General features: G+C 43.6%; 1 protein-coding gene across 2 annotated transcripts in view; it reads right to left on the bottom strand.

Annotated features, from left to right (window-relative positions):
• Positions 1-14,917, bottom strand: part of LOC137657163 (protein Dr1-like) — a 47,408-nt gene extending 32,491 nt beyond the window's left edge. Inside the window, exon 1 of one of the 2 annotated variants that reach the window (XM_068391519.1) lies at positions 14,824-14,917. Coding sequence is in view for 1 of the 2 variants with exons in the window: in XM_068391512.1 (XP_068247613.1) it covers positions 14,742-14,772 (31 nt within the window). In the remaining variant the exon portion in view is untranslated. Of the gene's footprint in view, positions 1-14,741 lie in introns of both variants that reach the window. The other variant, XM_068391512.1, reaches the window with a different exon arrangement.
• Between the last annotated feature and the right edge of the window lie 6,420 nt (positions 14,918-21,337).

Here is a 21,337-nt window from a genome sequence, read left to right as displayed (position 1 = left end):
CCTGGGCAGAGGCAGGAACTCCCAAGCCGAGAACTTCTCCCGTGGCATACCAGACGCTCGATCTGGAAGCGAGTTTCGCAGGGGGAAACAAGAATGCTGTCTTCCCAAGGTGCTTTTTGGACTGCATCCAATCTCCCAACACCCTTAAAGCTCTCTTGGACGAGCGGGCGAGGACGAGCTTCGTAAAGGCAGGCGCGGATGACTGCGTGCCTAAAGCGAACTCAGATGGAGGTGAGCGTGGGGCCGCAGAAACAAACTGATCGGGATACATATCCTTGAACAGTGCAAGTACTGTCCTAAAGTCCAAGGAGGGAGGCGTGGTCTTGGGTTCGTCGATGTCCGTGTGCGGGTCGTCAAGGTGTGCAGCGTCGTCATCATCAGAGAGTCCATCGTCTGAATGCTGAGGAGGAAGCGGCAAAGGAGTAGGCATTGGCTGGTCAGTTGAGTCCGGCAGCACGGGTGCATGCGTGACTGCACTGGACGCAACGTCATGGAACTGTTGGCCAGTCTGTGAGCTGGCAACAACCATAGCTGCGCGGGGGCGCAAAGCGTCTGCTCCTGACTGTCTAGTCTGCTGTGGGCGAGTAGGGGTAACCACAGTGGGTTGCGGAGGTTGACGCACCGCGTCAAAACAAAACAACTTAGGTTGTTGTTGTTGTAACTCGCGAACGTCAACGGAGGGTTCCGTGCGTCGGCGAACGTCAACATGCGGCTGGCAGGGTACACTGCGCATGGGTGGCGGGACTCTCACAGCTGGAGTGCGGGAGAAGGTAGCCTCAGCGTCAACTGGACGCACAACCGTGGTTGGTTGTAGGCTAACGGGTGCAGCGTCAACCTTCTCCGCACGAAAGTCCTGCATTAAAGATGACAACTGTGTCTGCATGGTCTGCAGCAAAGCCCACTTAGGGTCTACAGTAGCAGGTGCGGCAACAGACGGTGTTACTGCCTGTTGCGGTACCGCTTTGCCTCTCTTAGGAGGTGTGCAGTCATCTGAAGACTGCAGCGAGTCCGAACTGACCCAGTGGCTACAACTGGGCCGTTGGACTTGAGCGGAAGGGACCTTGCGTTTGAGAGGTCGTGAGACCTTGGTCCATTGTTTCTTCCGAGAAACATCTTCCGCAGATGAGGAATAAACGGGCTCTCTCGTCTTCTTGTGGGTGGGGCGATCTTGGCAAGATACGTCCGAAACCACGGAGGGAACGTCTGTCCGCTGATTAAAGCCTGTCGAACCCTTTGGTCGTACGACATTGCTTCTCCCCTGGGCTTGGGAGCTTGGAAGAGGTCCCGGACTGGGAGGACAACAGGCACGAACAGACGCACCCTCAAGCGCAACACTAACACTTTCCACAACACTACCACTCACTTTGTCACTACCCACTGCACTCTTACCCTTCAACTCCCTGACGTCTGCCATGAGTTGGTTACGGTCACTCGCCAATGACTCGACTCTCTCACCCAGAGCCTGGATGGCACGCATCATATCTGCCATCGAAGGTTGTTGAGTGCTAGAAGGGGGATCAGGAGCAACCACTACAGGGGAAGGAATAGGTTGTGGGGCATGGGGAGAGGAAAAATCAACTGAGCGAGATGAACTCCTCCTGACTCTATCTCTCTCTAGCCTACGTGAATATTTCAGGAATTCGAGAAAATCGAATTCCTCACATCGATCTTCCAATTGACAGGTTTTACCCCGACAATTGGAACAAATGGTGTGCGGATCGATAGAGGCCTTCGGAAGACGCCTTGAACAGTCCCTAGCACTACACTTCCTGTATTTAGGGACTTGAGAAGGGTCAGCCATCTTGAATTAGTCAAAGGGGAATTCAAAATCTATCCAAGTCGTCAACAAATAATCCAAAATTCAATCAAAGAATGCAAGGAAGTATTGAAGATAACCTCTGCAAAGCGAAAGCTAATAACTAGAAATGAGTACTTCACCAAAATCTGTGAAAATCAATCCAGTAAGCAACAGCGTATTTAGTAGGTCTTGCCGGTGGCACGACAGAGAGAAAATTGGTTCTGTGTTTACATGGAGTACTTGAGTACCTGCTCGACAGATGGCGCTGTTGATGTACACCCCCACCTGTATAGCGATCGCTGGCGTATTTTGTCCTTAGGTTTTTCTGTCGGGCAGCAGAGCTGACAGCTTATATGATCACCGGCTAAGTTTAATATTGAAAAAAAGCAAATCAGACAATGACTACGTTAAGTAAAATTTGGAAATCAAATTGCTTGAAATTACATATAAAATCAGACTATATATCAGTTTAGTGAGATTGGTGTTACTGTATGGACATGAGTCATGGTATGGCAATGAAACAATCTCCAATAGATTTAGTAGATTTGAGAACAAAGCCCTCAGAAGGATATTGGAGTTAAATGGCAGGACATTATCAGAAAAGAAACTATAAGAGAGATTACTCGAGTACCATATGTGGATGAGATCTTGAGAAGGGGTAGATGGAGATGGTTTGGGCATGCTCTTCGCACTCCCCAAGAGAGATTAGCTCACCAAATGATCAGATGGGCTCCACAAGGCACTAGAAGAGTTGAAAGACCCAGCCCTACATGGCTGAGAACTATGAAGTGCAAAGTAGGAGATGATGAAAGGAGAAGTATTAAATTAAAAGCTCAAGATTGAGACGACTGGCGAAATCTAACCGAGACCGTGTCAATAGGCACAGGAGGAGATGATGATCATGATGATGAGTACGCAAAGAACACAAACAATAGCCAGGTTCTAAAAGAAGGTTGGCAAGTCAGGACTAGTAAACTAGTTGTTTGTTGACACTCACCAGCCAGCGTCAATGAGCATTAGATTACAATAGCGAGTGACAGTCAGCATCAACAAGCACCGTCAAACACTTGTGAGCGTTGATAAAGTGAGTGCTGATTCCTGTAAAGAAGGGTACAGGTACGGAGTAAGTACGAGTTACCAAAGTAGCGTGCACCTAAGGCAACAGCATCCTGAAGTTCTGAGCACTGGCGAGTAGGGTCTCACAAACTTCCAATGAGTATTATGGCAAGCAACCTGGGTTGCTCACAGATTTCCATCAGGCAGAAGAACTCGGCCACCCACCTCACTACGGCTCAGTGGATGGGTGAGAAACACTGTGCATGACTTCTCTGCAAGATTATGGTCTTTGCAAAGTAGTCATAATCGTCCTACCCCATCCCCAACGGTAGGTTGGCAAGTAACCTTATGTCATCCCCTCGCAAGGAGATGAAAAAGACTGTGCTGAACTTGTAGAACAGCAGGTTCTCCCTCGTCCTCGTGAGAAGTAGAAACCATGAGGCAAAGGTCTCGAAGGGCCTAGCCTCACAAAACACCATGAGCCCAGTGTACACAATATAGTCAATAACCCAAATAGTTATAGACTATGAAAATTGTCGATGGGAGAGACGGCGACTGCAAGTGGTCCACAGGCCTCACCATCTACAGCAATGACCCCAAAACAAAATAGCTCACGAGACTCGTTCTTATATCCTGAAGGTATGACGGCAAGGGGCAGGAGCTGCCTAACTCCGTCGTCGTTAAACTCAAGAAGCTTTGCTCTGAAGAGCTAGAGCTAGAGCAAGGCATAGAAGAATCCAATACTTGCTGGCAAAAATCCCGGGGGGACACCACTCAGGCAAAGGACGTCTTTCCCATGGGCAGGAAAGGCGTCTAACACCTGCGGCCACTGCAAGAAGCACTAAACAGTGGCCAGAGACGTTGCAGGGAGCCCCTCCTACAAGCAGGAAGGCTGCAGATCAGTGGCTGGCAAATGTAACTCTCCCACGGATGGGTGACTTGCCCATTGTCTAACACCTGGAGGCAGACCTCTGGGCAGCATACTCTGCTTCCCATCAATGAGCTGACTAATCTCAAGTTGAAGGTCGGCATCGAGTGATGCCTGTGAAATGCACTGCACACGAAGATAATTTCTGGTTTCACTGCAAAGGGATCCTCCCCCCTGGAAACCGCAAGAGGAACCAGTCAGAAACTGCTCTTGTCCCTATGCCAGAACTGCAGGACCAAAGGTAAGCAGAGGCCGAGTGCTACAGGTAACTGTAGCCCTCTAAGAAAAAATTCCTTAGCCGGAAGGCCCGAAAGCTACATGGAAGGCAGGAATTGCCACTTGCAGCAATGGGAGAGACTCTCCTGGTGGTGGCCACCATTGTTTCGCTAAGGGAAGCATGGGGTCTACACTCTGAAAAGAAAGGTTTTAAGCTTTCCGGGCAGTTGCTTTCAATTCTTAGCTGCTTAGAAGGTTTTTGACGGGAGAGCAAGACTACGTCTTTACTCTGCTAAGCCAAAATAAAAATTAGCATTCAGTTACTAATGCTGATGTGTGGGGTGTTTTTTCTAACCCCCCACTCCCCCTACCACCCTTAGTAGTGGAGGCTAGTTACTTCTCGCGTAAAAGTTTCACAGCTAGTTTCAGGTGTCACTGAAATGTATCTGCACTGAAAAGGCCAGGTTTGTATATAGTGCCAAAACAAAGAGAGTGTTCTAAAGACTTCTTCTTGGTTCTCTTGATGCTAAGGAAGAGTCAATGGCAATCAAGTATAAGGTGCCAGGTCTTCTTCAGATAGTACTGCAGAGCCTTCATTGGGCAAAAGGCCTCTTCTTCTACTCCACGATTCACATACAGATGGGATGGAGAAGGACTCAAACCTGAGGTTGTTGCCCAGCTGGGTCTGAGTTAGGCAATGTGCCCTGCCACTAGACTAAGGAGCTCCGACACCTCTTAGAGTGGGAGACTAAGGCAGAGAGACCTTCTCCCTTGCCTGACCTCTTCGCCAATTAAGGCAGCAGAAACAGCCTTGTGCATCAGAACCTTAACTGAGGGATTCTCAAAGGCTAGGACGAGGTAGTGAGAGCAGCAAGATTGTTAGAAGCAACTCCAGAGCACAGGCAACTTCTATGAGAAGGAGAGATCTACCACATTCTGCTGTAAGACCATGTGCAAGTCTTGAGCAGTAGCCTTGACAGCTGCTACTTAGAAGAGCTTCTCCAAGCCAGGAAGAGGTGGAACTTCATGATTTGGTTTAGAGTTGATTTGACTTGAGAAGAATCTCTTCTATGATATTTGCCATAGAGAATGACCCATTTCCCAGGGAGAGTGGGGGCAAAGGGAATTCCTTCGTAACCTCAAAAAGGCAGAATGGGAGACCATTTGGCATGAGGCCATCTGGAAGCCACTGAATCAATCCGAGTTCCAGCGTAATTCCGCACGGCAGATTAGCTGACGGACCAGAGTTGAACAGAGACATGGCGTAACCATGCAAATGATCTCATTGGTGTTGAAAGACGGCTACAAACACAGACAACGGGGTTGGATCGGGGGAAGAGGGGGGTAAAACCTAAGGTGTTTCCTATCTAACTGCATGACGAACAGGTCGATCCATGCAGAACCTCCCAAGCAGATGCTTCTCCATTGCACCAGAATGTAAGGACCAATCTGAAACAATAGCCTTCACTTGGTGACTAAGTATGCCAGCTAACCCATTCCTATTGCCCAGATTGTAACGGGCTGACAATTTGCCAGAACATAATGCTGTCCAGAGTGCATCTACTTCATCAGTTCATAGAGCTAGACATAAGCCAATATAATAGTGTTGTTGCAACAAGCCACCAGATGCCTGCTCAAGTCTTGGAAGGATTGCAGCACCATAAAGGCAACTAACCCCAAAACATCAAAGAATAGACGCTTCGTCTAACCACCCCTCTGAGAGGACCCTGTCATTTAGGCATATGCCTCTCCCCTCCTTCGACGCATCCAAGCACAGTTGTATGGTAGGAGGCGACTCTAAGAACAATTGAGACATTTATGATGGTTCCTTGTTAGCTAACAGGTAATATCGACCCAAGCCTCCCGTCCGACACGAAGAAGGACAGCAATCGCTGGAGACTAAACATGATTCTTCAGACAGTACAATACTTGAAGAGGTCTCTCTATGGCCTTATGAGTCATGAGCTTCTCCAGTGAGGAGCAGTGGCTGAGATGAATCTGCCCATACCGTGGAAGTTCTGTATGACAGAACGAACATACCACTATACCTCAATAGCTTGCTGATGCAATTGTTTAACTGATCAAATCAATTGTCTAACTGATCAAATCTCGCTGTTACCAGCACGCCCAAGTGCTTCAACCTTGACTAGAGTAGGAAATTCAATTTTCCTTAATTATCTCAGTACACAAATTATGACAAAGCAGAAAGTCAAAACCTCCTTAGGTTACACTCATCGTCAGTGGTAGCACAAATGGAAAAGAGCCTCCAACCTCCAATGGGGTGCAGAAAACACAGGATGAACACCACATACCACCAGAACCTGAAAACCTATAGGTCCGAGGAATCATTGTTCCTGCCACACACTATGGGGAATAAGTCTGAGGAGCAAGTGCAGGAGCAGTGAAAGCAGAAGCACACAATGAGCAGATGGTAGAAGCAAAGCTCTCCTCCTCCCACCCTAAAACATACGCCTGCCACTGAAAGAAGCCACGGCCTACACTTGGCACACAGGATTGATTGCTAACAATCATGGCCCTAATAAGAGCACAGAGAGACTATGGATCTACAGCAAGTTTAACAAAAAAAGAAAAAAATGACAAATTCGCAGATAATTTGTATTTTTCCTAACTATACAAACCTTAGCTATTTAATAGAGGTACTGTATTACTTTCGGCGTAGCTGAAATAACGAGCCATTAATTTTTAACGAGGGTTTACTACCCACACCGCTAGTTAGCGGGGGTAGGGGAGGGTAGCTTTCTAATCACCCCCCCACCCCCACCTCTCACACACCTGTGCTTGAGCTCACTTTGCTTTGAGGTAGGACTTCAAGGGAGATAGGGCTGGCAGGCAAGTTTGGTTAAATAGCTAAGGTTTGTATAGTTAGGAAAAATACAAATTATCTACGAATTTGTCATTTGTTCAGTAACTGAAATACGAACCATGCTATTTAACAGGGGTAACTCACCCATTAGGAAGGGTGGATGTCCCAGCCAGTCTGGCTTTTGGCTTTGCCTGGGGGCTCCCAAGAAATAAGGAGTCCTTGCACCTCGCTGAAACCTTGCTATAGGTCTGCGGCCTACGCAAACTGTGTGTGAAAGTATGAAGAAGTGACCCTCGTCCTAGAAAGTTGTTCTGAAGTTCTTTAGATGGAAACTTGTAGACTAGGACTTTCCTAATACCACCTCGTCAGGGTATGAAGACGTAACAGTATTAATATTAATACAGTACTAGGAACACAAGGGAGCATGGTTTACCTGCAGTGGTTTGAGGTCAGCTATGCAGAGAACCCAGGATGCTGCTTTCCCTAAGAGAGGGAATGATGAAGTAAAGAATAAGGGCCAGTTAAACCTTTTCATTCATGCAGACTAAAACTGGGTAACAATGCCCTCAACCTTCTGTTACTTGTCCAATAAGGCGCTTGAGGTTTTAAACCAGCTGTTGTGCAGCCACCACAGGACCGATAGAGAAAGTATCGAGTCTCCTGTGGGTCACGTCTTGCAGGTAGTGGGATGTGAACGTGGTTTGCCGTTTCCACACCCTAGCGTCACTGAAAAATTTCTTTTGAAGGCCAGGGACGTAGCTATGCCCCTGACATCATGTGCTCTGGGGCGACGTGACAGAGGAGGGTCTGGATTCAGTGCCAGGTCAACGACACTGCGAATCCATTTAAAGATGGGGTTCTTGGCGACCCTCCTCTTACTCCTTCCTGTGCTGACAAATAGTGCTGGCACACGAGGACGGGCTGCGGCTGTTCTTTTGAGGTACAACTTCAAGCTCCTTACTGGGCATCGTAAGAGATGGTTTGGGTCATCTGTTACAGTACGGAGACTACAAATCCGGAAGGAGTCGAATTGAGGATCAGCTACTCCCGGGTTCAGAGTCTTGGCAATAAACTCAGGGACGAAGCTGAACGTTACCTCCCCCCATTCCCTTGAATGGGCAATGTCATACGAGAGACCATTAAGTTCGCTGACTCGCTTGGCCAAGGCCAAAGCTAGCAGAAACACCGTCTTCCAGGTTAGGTAGCGATCTGATGCCTGGCGTAATGGTTCATAAGGAGGTCTCTTAAGAGACCTGAGAACTCGAACGAAGTTCCATGGGGGAGGTCTCACTTCCGACTGAGGGCAGGTAAGTTCATAACTCCGTATGAGTAGAGAAAGTTCTAGCGATGAAGAAATGTCCACTCCTTTCAGCTTGAAGGCGAGGCTTAAGGCTGAGCGATAGCCTTTCACTGCCGAGACAGATATGCACATTTCTTCGCGCAAATACACGAGGAACTCCGCTATCGCTGGAATAGTGTCATCGAGTGGAGAGATTCCCCTTCCATGACACCAACCACAGAAGACATTCCACTTTGCCTGGTAGACTGCTGTGGATAACTTTCGCAGATGTCCAGACATACTGATTGCAACTTGTTGCAAAAATCCTCTCTCAGAGAGGAGATGCTGGATAGTCTCCAGGCGTGAAGTCGTAGTGAACCTACGGCTTTGTGGAAGACATTGGCATGTGGTTGTTTGAGTAGATTGTGACGTGGATGGAGTTCTCTTGGCGGCTCCGTTAGGAGTTGCAGAAGGTTCGGGAACCACTCAGCGTGATGTCATAGCAGAGCTATGAGGGTCATTGAAAGATTGACAGATGTTCTGGTCTTGTTGAGTAACCTCATCAGACAGAACGGGGGGAAAGGCGTAAACGTCGATGTTGTCCCACCGTTGTTGGTAAGCATATTGCCAGAGAGCCTTGGGGTCTGGGACTGGGGAACAGTACAGCGGGAGCCTGAAGTTGATGGCCGTTGCGAAGAGGTCCACAGTCAGAGAACCCCACAAAGACAGGACTTTGTTGGCTACTAGATGATCCAAAGACCACTCAGTACTCACTATCTGAGATGCTCTGCTCAGGTTGTCGGCAAGCACATTCCTCTTGCCCGCAATGAAGCGTGCCGATAGTAGTATCGAGTGGATTTCGGCCGATCCCAGTATCTCTACTGCTAGATGGGATAGTTGCTGCGAAAAAGTACCTCCTTGTTTGTTGATGTAGGCCACTACTGTGGTGTTGTCGCTCATCACCAACACAGAGTGACTTGCCAGGTACTGTTGGAACTGTTGAAGGGCTAGAAAGACGGCCTTCATCTCTAGGAGATTTATGTGGAGGTACTTTTCTGACTCTGACCACAGGCCTGAGGTCCCCCCACCCTTTTTTTTTGAAGCGTCCGAAAACAGCATCAAATCCGGGTGAAGGACAAGAAGATCCACTCCCTTTCGTAGGTTCTCGTCTGCCACCCACCACTGGAGATCCGTCAGTTCCCCAGGTCCCATGGGGATCTGGATGTCCGGGGAGTCGTAACCTTGATTCCACCGGGACTTGAGTTGCCACTGGAGGGATCTCATCCTGAGGCGACCATTGGGAACTAGACGGGCCAGTGATGAAAGGTGACCGAGAAGACGTAACCACGATTGGTCTGGAAGTTCTTCTCGTTTGAGAAAAGGTCTTGTGACCTTCCTCAGCCTTGCTATCCTGTCGTCTGATGGGAAAGCTTTGTGGAGATTGGTGTCTATAATCATGCCTAGGTATACCAGTCTTTGAGTGGGAAGCAGTGAGGACTTCTCAAGATTTACCATGATCCCCAGATCTTGGCAAAGTCTCTGAAGTTTGTCTCGGTGTTGAAGAAGGGATGACACCGAGTCTGCTAGGATTAACCAGTCGTCCAGATAACAGAGGAGACGGATGCCAATCCTGTGTGCCCAAGATGATACTAAGGTGAACACTCTGGTGAAGACTTGTGGTGCTGTGGAGAGACCGAAGCACAGCACCTTGAACTGGTACTTTCTGTTGTCTAGGTTGAATCTCAAGTACTTCCTTGAAGATGGATGGACTGGGATCTGGAAGTACGCGTCCTTTAGATCCAGTGTGCACATGAAGTCTTGTGGTCTTACTGCTAGTCTGACCATGTCTGCCATCTCCAAGCTGAATGGAGTTTGTTTGACAAACCTGTTCAGAGCTGAGAGGTCGATGACTGGTCTCCAGCCTCCAGACGCCTTCTTTACAAGAAAGATTCGACTGAAGAAGCCTGGAGATTCGTCAAGGACCTCTTGGAGAGCGCCCTTCTTCAACAGGGTCTGGACTTCTGCCCGAAGGGCTTACCCCCTTGCCGATCACATGGCAAGGGAGCTCAATGACACTGGATTCGTCGTAAGGGGAGGTAGAGATGTTATGAACGGGACGCAATATCCTAGACTGATCACGGAGATTGTCGAGGAATCGGCCCCGAGTTGCTTTCACCTCTTTGAACAACTTTGTAGGCATCCCCCCACTGATAGACATGCAGGGGGACTGCCTATCCTAGCGTTTGCGGCCTCGGCTGCTCCCTCTAGGATTCTTGTCTTCCCTGGAAGACTTTTTGCCTTTAATTTCTTTGACAGGAAAGGGCTTAGACACCAAGGTCTTCGCTGCTGTTGTCATTCTAGCGGTCTTGACTGGACGGGACTGCTGTGGTGCTGGAGGCTTATAGGGCTTGGATGTTAAAGCCCTATTAAGAAGGAAGTCTTGATGGGACTTCCTCCACCTCTCAGCGGCACGTTCCACATCCTTAGGCTCGAACAAGATGGATCCCTCTAGAGAGGAATGTCTGAGCCTATTGATTTTGGTGCTAGGGACCTTCTGATGGAATCTCTCAGCTACTGCATCCCGACGTTTCAGAATGGTATTTGCCCACAAGTTTGAGACTTGGTGGGCCAGAAACTCGATCGTGCGAGTACCCGAGAGAAGAAAGGTCTCCATAGCTTTCAAGGTGAGTTCTTTGGCGAAATCCCCAGAACGTATCAGGATACCTAAGATCCCCAACTAAATATCAAGCCACGAAGTGGCTTGCATAGCACACTTCGCAACTTTCTCCTGGTTAAGGATCTCGGTCGCCGAAAATGAGACCTGCCGGTTGGAGAGTCTCTCAAGAGGGACTCCCCTGGTAAGCTCTTCCAGTGAATGGTGAAGAGGAAGAGCTAAACAAGGCTCCTCAAGGATCTCGAAGTAACTCCTCTGCTGTACGCGAGGAGGTGGGAGGAGCTTGTTGGTGGCACTGGAACGGTTGGAGGAGGACATCTCGGAGAGCTGTAGAGAGATCTTGTCCCTGGTACTCTTAATCCCTTGAGACCAGGCTAGTGCTGCACTGGTCTTGGAGGGTTTCTGAGTACCAAAGACACGGTCCAAGACCGTGTCCTTGCCCTCTCGAGGAGGGATCTCTGGGTCGGAAAACCCGTTGAGAGCCCTCATTAGAGTCAGAACTTGCCAAAACGCATGTTCTGACTCTTGCTGGTCTCCTCCTGATGTAGGACTTGCAGCGCAGTCTCCTTCTGTCCCCAAAGGCTCTGCTTGGGGAGAGTCGCGGACGTTCTCCGAGTGGCTAGCTGGCTCCACCCTAGTCCTAGTACTGTATAGGACTTCGGCAATGTTTTGGAGTCCTTGGATTCCTTCCTGGGAAGAATGTAGGACTCCAACATTGATGAGGATGACATGTTCCTTTCAATCCCCGCCTGAGAAGACATCTCGGCGAGAGGAGAGGTTTCCCTCATTGTTGTGATGGGGGAAAGTATCTCATCGCGTGATTCCCCTGGGGACGGGAAATCTTCGCCCGAAAGGGAAGGAGAGACAGTCTGGGGGAAAGAAGGAACCTGCCTCGAAGGTCTGCGTGGAGTCAGTTTTGCCCTTGGAGAAGTTACCGCATCTGGAACTCCTCTTTTTCTCTTCAAAGGGGTAGAAGCAGCCATGGATCTGTGCCCTAATTCAGAGAAGAGAAGCTTGAAAACCTGCGTTACAGCTCTGATTATTGCACCGAACCAGGGCAGTTGGCTGACAGACGCGCTGTCAGACATACCCCTTGAAGGGACAGGAATTGAAGGATCCCTGGGAGGAGTCTTCATCATTGGTGGGTTCACCTGAAATGGCTTTGGGATCCTAGACCCATCTAAATGTTTCCCTTCTCCCACAATGCGCAGTGGTATGCGCTTGCGAGGAGGGGAATGAGGCGATGGCGACCTTGCCGTGCGTAGTTCAGCAGTCTCGCGCGCGGGAGGATATTAACGCTCGCACAAGGGAGAGTAATGGTGCTCGCGCAAGGGAGAATACCGGGACTCGCGCGCGGGAGACTGCGGGCGGGCGGGAGACTGATGGCGCACATAAGCGCGTGTGGGAGACTGTTGGCGCACAGGAGCGCGTGCGGGAGACTGTTGGCGCGCACACGGGAGAGTATTCGCGCACGCACAGGATCAAGGCGTTGAGTGCACGGGCGCCCAGGCAAGAGTTCGCGCGTGCCTGTACCAGATGTAGGGAGCACGGGCGAGAGTTCGTGCGTGCCTGTACCAGTCGTAGGCCGCGCACGCGCAGGAGAAAGATCTCTAGCGCGCAGGCACGCAGTTGAAGCCTGTGATGCTCGTGGGCGCGCGACAGAATGTGGGCGCGAATCCATAGGAGAGGATAGGCGTATCCTCGCGGATGCGTGCGGGAGAAGGCTGGCGCGATGGTATTAGCTGGCGCGTGGGAGAAGTCAGTTTAGTTGACTTCCCAGCAGCGCCCAGATCAATAGATCGTTGGCTCGCAGGAGAGTTAACTGCTGGGGGTGAGCGCTGGCGAGCAGGAGAGCGTTGGAGCGCAGGAGAGCGCTGGCGCGCAGGTAAGAGTTGGCGCGCAGATGGGCCTGGGCCCGTAGGCAGAGGCTTAGGCAAGGCCTGGCGCGCAGGAGAACGTGGGCGCGTATGTGCGTGAGGGCGCGCATAGGGCGTGATGGAGCTGTGCTCATGTTGGGATGTATGTGCGTGTTGGCGCATACGCCCATGATGCCGTGTCAGGGTTTATTGATGGGGCCTGACGAGCTACTAGAGAGCGTTCGTCAGGTTTCGTTGGCGCATAGCGCGTATCTGGATGGCGCGGCTTAGCGTGCTCAGATGAAGCCTTGTTAGGTTTATGCAAGAAGGGTGACATATCCTCCCTCGGGGGAGAGGTGGAGCTGCTTCGCTAGGGGAAGCAACGTCATCTCTTGAGCCCCGAGGTTGGTAAACAGTACATCGGTCTACGCTACCACTCGACGGTCTCTCGAAAGAGACCGACCGAGTGGGAGCTTCGGAGGAGGTTTGGGCAACGGAAGAAGAGGCCTTGGGTTTTTCTCCTTTCAAAGAAACCTTCGAAGGAGAAATATCCCGTTTGGACTTCTTCCGTCGGCGCGAAAATCTCTCCCACTGGAAGGTAGACCACTCCCTACACCTGTTGTTGCTATCACACCGTTGGCCCCTACAAGAAGGACAAAGGGTGTGAGGATTGGTCTCGACCGCCAACATGAATGTTCCACAGGGGCGGTCGGGAAACCCAGGGCAGGTGCACATTATCGCAGAGGCCAACTTCACAAACAGAACTAGAAAAAGAAAAAGACAAAAGCATTAAATGGCTGCCAAATGACGGCGAGGATGAAAACGGACACGTCCGACTACCATCCAAGCCGAGAGCAAAGTGAGCTCAAGCACAGGTGTGTGAGGGGGGGGGGGGGTAGCAAGCTACCCTCCCCTACCCCCGCTAACTAGCGGTGTGGGTAGTAAACCTTCGTTAAAAATTAATGGCTCGTCATTTCAGCTACGCCGAAAGTAATACCCCTATTAAATAGCGTGGTTTGTATTCCAGTTACGGAACAAATTTGGATGTAAACTCTATCCTTCCCTGATCGAGTGTCTTGCTTCACATATAACAATCAACAGCTAGTATTCACTTCCTGAAAGAAAAAGTAACTGAAAAAAAGTTCACCTAAGGGTACATGCGCACGTCAGTAATCGATGAGGCCAAAACATACGTGACGAGACTGACAGGTAAGGGGGGAGGCTCCTTACCCTCGCTTCCAACTGTCATTCAACTGATCGTTTAACGATTTAACGGCCGTCCAGCTTTCCTGCTGAAACACATTCCCTAACTAAAGGATGATGGTTTGTATCAGCCTAGGAACAAGGTGTTAATTTGGCTTACAACATGAGCTCAATTAAGTAAGAAAGTCTTTGTAGTACAATGAATATAGCTACAAACGATTTCATAGAAAATGTGATTGAAAAATCACGCTTTTTATGCGTATGGAATACCTGGCAAACTAAAGCTCCAGTATTTTTATTGTATTTCACTACTATTAGTTGTTTTTATTACAATAAATGTTTATTCCTCTCAAAAATTAATACAAATAACAAAAAATAAGACTGGTACATGGTGTATTTCAAGGTGTTGATGATAATGCCTTCAACAAATCCATACCTTTTCAGTTATGGTAGTCAATCCACCATAACTCAAAAACCATACATTTCCGCCAAATCTCTTAATCAAAAAATTCCAAAACACGATAATTTTCATAAAGGAGCCTTTGTATATTAGCGGCCAGTTCCTCACACTTTCATTAAAAATGGATATCAACTATCCTAAACTTCTCTCCCTAACCTAACCTATAAGCTGGGTCCTTACCTACTTACCTAACAGAGGGGGGGGGGGGGGCAACGGCCCACTGCAACCCCCCCTACACTGCCATATACAAAGTTAGACATAATATATACAGGTGGCCGCTATCATACATACACCCCTAATTATCATAACACGGGGATGCAAAAAACTAGTAGATTGCACCGGCAACAATGGTTACCCTTAAATAAAATATGCGATAAATTATTAAGCAGCATAAAAAATACATGGTTCGTGAAATTGGGCAGAAGATAATATAATGGCACCACCAACCTTCAACTGTTGAAGAACTATACACAATCATGCAATAGAATACTAAACATGTAAAACAGCATCCCTTATTAGAGTAATTTACCTAAAATTACAGTAAAGAGTGAGAATGTGTAAGAAAAGTTTTGTGGAAGTCAATGCAGTTGCACCCGTAAAATGTAAACAAACTTTTAGTGGTTTCAAGTTCTTGGCGCAGGTATTTCTTCTTTACAACGGCACCTACTCGGTTTTCTTCATTCTATTTCTTTAGTTTCTTTTCTCTTTTTTCCATATTTCGTACTTAAATTCCTTTTTCTGCTGCTTCATCCTTTTTAGAAAGTATAACCTATTATTTTCTTCTTTGCCTTTTCATGTGGTTACTCCAATTCTTTTATATTTCTTAGCCTTTTTCTCATAATTTAATCTTAAACAGTTAGTGTTAGCTCTGTACATAATGGAGTCTGGTTTGATATTATACATTATTTCTTCTGATCATTATTACCGTTTCATTAGTATTTCCGATAAGCCTACATTTTCCAATGTGTGTGCCCTATCAATATTTCATGGTATCTTTTTGCTATCACAGATAAGTTAAATTTACAAGCTTTTCTGATTTTTCCCATAATTTTCTTCTCTTTTTTCTTAAATATATTTCTTTTTCCTTCTATCGCTACCCTTAATTTTCATGTTTTCTTTTTCTTTTATAGTCTCTATCTCTTCCTTCTTTTCTTTAATGTTACATATAGGTATAGGCCAATGACTTGTTTTTTTTGTTGTTTTTTTTCTATTTCTGAACCACAGTCCTTACATACCTCTATTGGTATTCTTACGTTTCTATTCTCCTCTTCCATATTATTTGCTATTATGAAACCAATATCTATAAGGAATAGTGCCCAAATATTTATCATATCGTTTTCTAACCTTTACCTTTTCTTTCTGGATCATTAATTATTCGGTATGTGAGTAATCTAAATAATGTAGACCATGTGCATCCCTGCTTTATTCCACTAGTTGCGTCAAAATACTGTTCCAGTTCGTATGCAATGTTGACTTTCGTTTCGTCGCCTCGTACATTTTATCTCTTGTATTTAGGTGTACAGTGTATATATTTTCTATTATTTCTATTATTTTCCTCTCTTGAGTCATATGACGTTTTAAAATCCATTGAAATTACTATCAAGCTTTCCTTTCTTTTTGTATATTCCTTTAAGATATATTGTAAAAGGAATATATTATCTACTCTTCCCCTTTTTGTCAGCCTGGCTTGTGTTTCTTTCATTTCTACAATTTTCTTTTGATGGTCTTCTTTTTCGTCTTTTATAACATCCATAAATATTCTTTGTGTTCATATTTGCAAGGTCTTTAACTGTGCATTTCTTTACGTGTTTATATTTGTTTCCATTTTCCAGGCTTATTCTTCTCCTTCATCTCACTTTACAGGACTCTAGTAATCATTTCTAAACATTTACGACTTTTCATTAACGTTTTACATAGCTTAGGTTTTAGTCTTGCTGTCTTTTTATTTTTCATTCGTCTTAAAATTCTCTTTACTTATTTTTCCATTATGTTGGGTTTTCCATAGGTGTTATTTTTTTAACTCTCAGATACATGTGTTCTTTATATACCTAGGGAATGTCAGTTCTAATGCATTTTCTTTTTCCTTCAATTCCTCTATATATCTCAATCTTTCTTCATTATTCCATATTTCTTTCATCTTATTTTCGTGCATTTTGTAAGTACCTTCTCCCGGGAATATATTTATTTGTTTTTCTTCTTTCGACATTTTTTCTTCATTTTCATCACACATTTGTATTTCTTGTCCCTCTTTTCTTTTCACCTTTGATTTATCAATATTTCTTAATATTCTGTCCATATACTTGCATGCTTTATTAGTCTTTTTTTTTCCCTCATTGCTTCATTTATTGCAATCTGTTTTCTTAATTAAAATGGAAATTTCTTTTCTTTTCCTCCCTTATCAGGTAATTTTCTTTCTGTTAAGTTTTGTCTTTTATTTCTCCGGATTTTATTGTTCATCCAGTATGGTTCTATCTTCATATTTTCTTTCCACAAGACAAATCATACACATAACAATAGATCTTGGCATTTTATCAGCAGAGTTATGCCTGGCTGGCATATAATTTTGAATTTTACCCTTTGGTTAAATATTTCTATTTGTAGATTAGATCACAAAATTATAAAACGAGACAATTCTCTTATAAGTTACCAAAAACACTTATTTATTTTGAAGAAATTATTTTCAGATAAAATTGAGAATGCAAAAGCAAGCAATTTCTGTTTCATAAATTTAGTCAACAAACAAAAGCTCTGCAATTAGCCAATTTCCGTCATAATGCTGCTACGATCCGCTGATAGCAGCGAGAGCCAGTGTCTTGTTCTAATTAGGATATAATATCTTAACCAACCAACCTAACGCTATAAAAAGAATTCTCATAATGTTATTCTTAAAGGTAAAGTTAACTCAATATTTAATTTTCATAAGAGAAAATCTAAAAACTTATTTTTTAATCATCAGCCTAAAGAATATAAGATATGAAGATCGTTTGTACAAGCATATTATATATTTCAAAAAGAAATTCAGATTTCAGATCAATAGGATCAGGGAGTTAAGTCTTCTATTAACGTTTTATTTATTATTATTATTTTTTTTTTTTTTTTTTTTTTTTTTTACATTGGTAAGCTTTGGGGTAGACCGTAGTCCCGATCGGCTGTCCAAGAACAGGGAGTTAGATGACTTGTGCAAAAAGTAGGTCTAATATTGGACAAAACTCTACTCTAGTCTATTATAGTCTCACAAACTCATTTGAAATAACTGACGTGTCTTGTTATATACAGTAAGGTCTACTAACAGAGTAAGTTAATTTAGATTTCTACATAAAATCGTAATTTGTGGATATTGTTAAGAAATGGAACATTTGAAATGGTCTGTTTTGTTAGAATTCCACTGCATTTGTGGCTATTGCATTGTCACTAATGTCAATAACCGGTCTCAGATAAAAGATGATCGTATCTTTCAAGGTTAGCTGCATTCTCCTCTCTTCCAATACTACATCTTTAAACTCAGAATTATTTTTCTTATATACTCGAGACTTTAAAACTTATACCGCCATCTTCTGCCCATCAAAACATAATCATTGCAATTCTGTTGCAATCCAAAATTTTCCTCTCTCTCTATCTTCTAGCAGTTATTTTCCTTCTGTGTTTATTCGATTGAAATTCTTTTCCCTTTTTTTACACAATAATTAGTTTCTGTTTTTTCTTCTTTTTCAAACAAAAATTATTTCATTATATGAGGTCGTCGAATTTATCATGCGTAGGCCTAGTCTCCACTGGTCAAATAGTGATGTGTATTTAGTGCAGTATGAGTTGAAAATATTTCTTAATATCCATATTAATGGCATCCTTAGATAACCAATCATAGGAATGGAAGACTGACAATAGTCTTCATAATGAAGTGTTTTAATATCTACACTCTTAAAATTGAATGGTTCGTAATATCCATCGTGATAGCTAACTAATACTCGCAATCCTAGTAGTAAATAAATTCATAATATATGTCTTCATGGAATGCTAATATACAATATTTACAGCAAATGTATCATAACATTCATGACGATGACGTGGAAACTACAAAGGATAGAGAATCGGGTCTATTGGAAAATATTAAATGCCACTTAAAGTATAGCTAAAGTACAGTATGGGAGTGATAGAGGTATCTATGAAAATAAGGGTGATAGATGGGAAGCTGCAGTACATTGACAGTACCCTGAATGGGAAAAGGAAATACTGAAAACAATAACCATGCATATACAAATAAAAGAAGGAAAATGGTGGGAACAACAAGCAAAGTACCAACAAGAAGTAAACTTGGACATAGGGCAAATTGGAAGAATGACTAAGAAAGAAATAAATTAAGAAGCTAGAAAGTGAGATACTTGAAAAAAAAAAAAAGTAAAGTGGGCTTAGAAAAATACAGGAAGCTGAGACAGAAATTAAAGAAAAAAATATATTGCAATACGTTTGCATCATTGTTATATTTTAGAGCACGGACGAATACATTAAAACTAAACATTATAGATAGTCACAACCTGTATTTTTTTTAAATATGGAAGGATTCACCCATTTTTTCTTTATTTTTTCAAGATCATAGAAAAGAAATAAATGGATTAATTGAGCTGAAATAACCAAAGAAGACTTGAGCAATATAGTAGGATCATTTTTATTCAGTGGAATAAAATATAGAAAATAAGAATGAAACTTTACCTCTGGTGTAGAAAATAAGACAAACTAATATAAGAGATCAACTCTAATCTAAAATCCGTCGCAAGATTACTACTTTAAAGGCGCCTTGACCCTGAACCTGACAGCACATTGCATGTAATCCTTGCAATGAGAAATATGTAAAATCTCTCTTGATAATTATAATGAGGATGATGATGATGATGATGATGATCATCATCATCATCATCACCATCATCGTCATCATCATCATTATTATTATTAACATTATTTTTATTATTATTATTATTATTATTATTATTATTATTATTATCATTATTATTATTATTATCATCATTATTATTATCATTTTTATTATTATTATTATTATTATTATTATTATTATTATTATTATTATTATTATTATTATTAAACTATCACCCTAGTTGGAAAAGCGAGGTGCTACAAACCCAAGGCCTCCAACAAGCAAAATAGACCAGTGAGGAAAAAAAAATAAGGAAACAGATAGACTAGAGTGGCTTAGTGTATCCCCAAGCAAGAGAACTCCAAGACGATGGAAGGCCATGGTGCAGAGGCTATGGTGCTACCCAAGACTAGAGAACAATGGTTTGATTTTGAAGTTTCCTTCTCCTAGAAGAGCTGCTTACTAGAGCTAAAGAGTCTCTTCTACCCTTACCAATGATCAGTGTGGTAGTTAATCCCTTCAATAAAGAATATATATATTTCTTTTATCATAGTGTCGTCAGGTGTATGCAGAAAGAGGAGAATGTGTAAATAATAGACTAGATTATTCGGTGTATATGTAGGCAAAGGAAAAATAAACTATCTGGTCAATCAAAGGACCCAATAACTCTCCAGTGGTGTTATCTCGACGGGTGGTTGGTGCCTTGGCCAACCTGCTACCTATGACAGGCTATCTCCTGGAATCCTAACAGTGAACAAATTACAATTTCCAACTTCAACGTTTAAATAGTTTAGTAATATATAAACTATAAAGCGGGACGTATGTCAACTTGCTCAACAGGAAAAAAAAAAAATACAGAAAGTTTGAACGTTTGAAGTTCCACTGATTCAACTGCCTGATTAGGAAGATCATTCAACAATCTGGTCAAGGCTTGAATAAAACTTCTAGAATACTGTGTAGTGTTGAGTCTTATGGTGGTAAAGATATGACTGTTAGGATCAACTGCATACTTAGTATTATGAGCAGGATGGTACAGTCTAGGAAGATCTGAGTGCAAAGGATAATCTGAATTATGAAAAATCTTATTGAACATACATAAAGAACTAACTGAAACTGCGAGTTTCTATCCAACAATTAGCAGAAGAGTCTGCAGATAAAGAAAGATCAGTCAAGAGATCAATACTTAAAACAAGGTAGAATGAATAAATTAAAACATTTCCTATGATAGACTGATCACCGAAAATCTTAAAAGACTTTCGAAATAAAGTCATTTGGGGGTGGAGGATTGAAAAAAAAAAAAAAACAGACCAAACGTGCTTTTCAAAAGTAAATTTGTAATCAAGAATCTTACTTAGAAATTTAAATGAGTTTTATATAACCAAAGAGACACGGTCAGTGTAAAGATCTGGATATCGAGGAGCCATAATCCTCGACCTACTTACAATCATAATTTGAGTTTTGTTAGAATTCTACTTCATGCCCCATAATTTGCATCATGCACTGATTTTAGCTAGATCTTTATTTAGGGATTCAGCAACCCAAGATGTGCATTCAAGAGATATTGAGGCCATTAGAGTAGCATCCCCTGCATAAGCATCAAGCTTTTCTTCGAGGCTAAACCACATTTCATGTGTATATAGTATAAGTAATGGGTCATCAACTCAACTACCACTCTCTGCAATTTATTACTTTAATTCAATAATGATGTTAAGAAAAGTCCCACTTGCTCCCATCTGTTAAACAAGAGCCTCTTAATTAATTCTGTGAACGAACTATAAAACCAGTCATACTGACATGACTGAATAAACCATGATATCTGACATAATAGCATGCTAATACTTGCAACCTTAACTGTAAATATGTCATGATACCGTCATTATAATGTGGTATTCACTTTAATCATTAGTGGCAGGTAACTGCAATAATGATAGTGAATAAAGTATAATAGCCATCATAATGCCATACTTATACCTGTGTTATTAACAGTGGAGGGTTCATACTAATTTCTAAAGGTTGTTGTTATCCATTATAATGGCGTACTGGTGCCTATAATCCAGTATTGACCAATTTCGTTTACTAATCCACAATTCCTGAGATGCAAGTGCACTAATCATTGATATTCAAAGATATGTTCAAGATTTAGCAAAAGTGTTACACATATATTTCGTGATTAATAATA

Source organism: Palaemon carinicauda, chromosome 1, assembly GCF_036898095.1.
Source record: "Palaemon carinicauda isolate YSFRI2023 chromosome 1, ASM3689809v2, whole genome shotgun sequence".
Lineage (NCBI taxonomy): Eukaryota > Metazoa > Arthropoda > Malacostraca > Decapoda > Palaemonidae > Palaemon > Palaemon carinicauda.
Note: the sequence above shows the minus strand (reverse complement) of the source record. Positions and strands in the feature narration are given on the sequence as shown.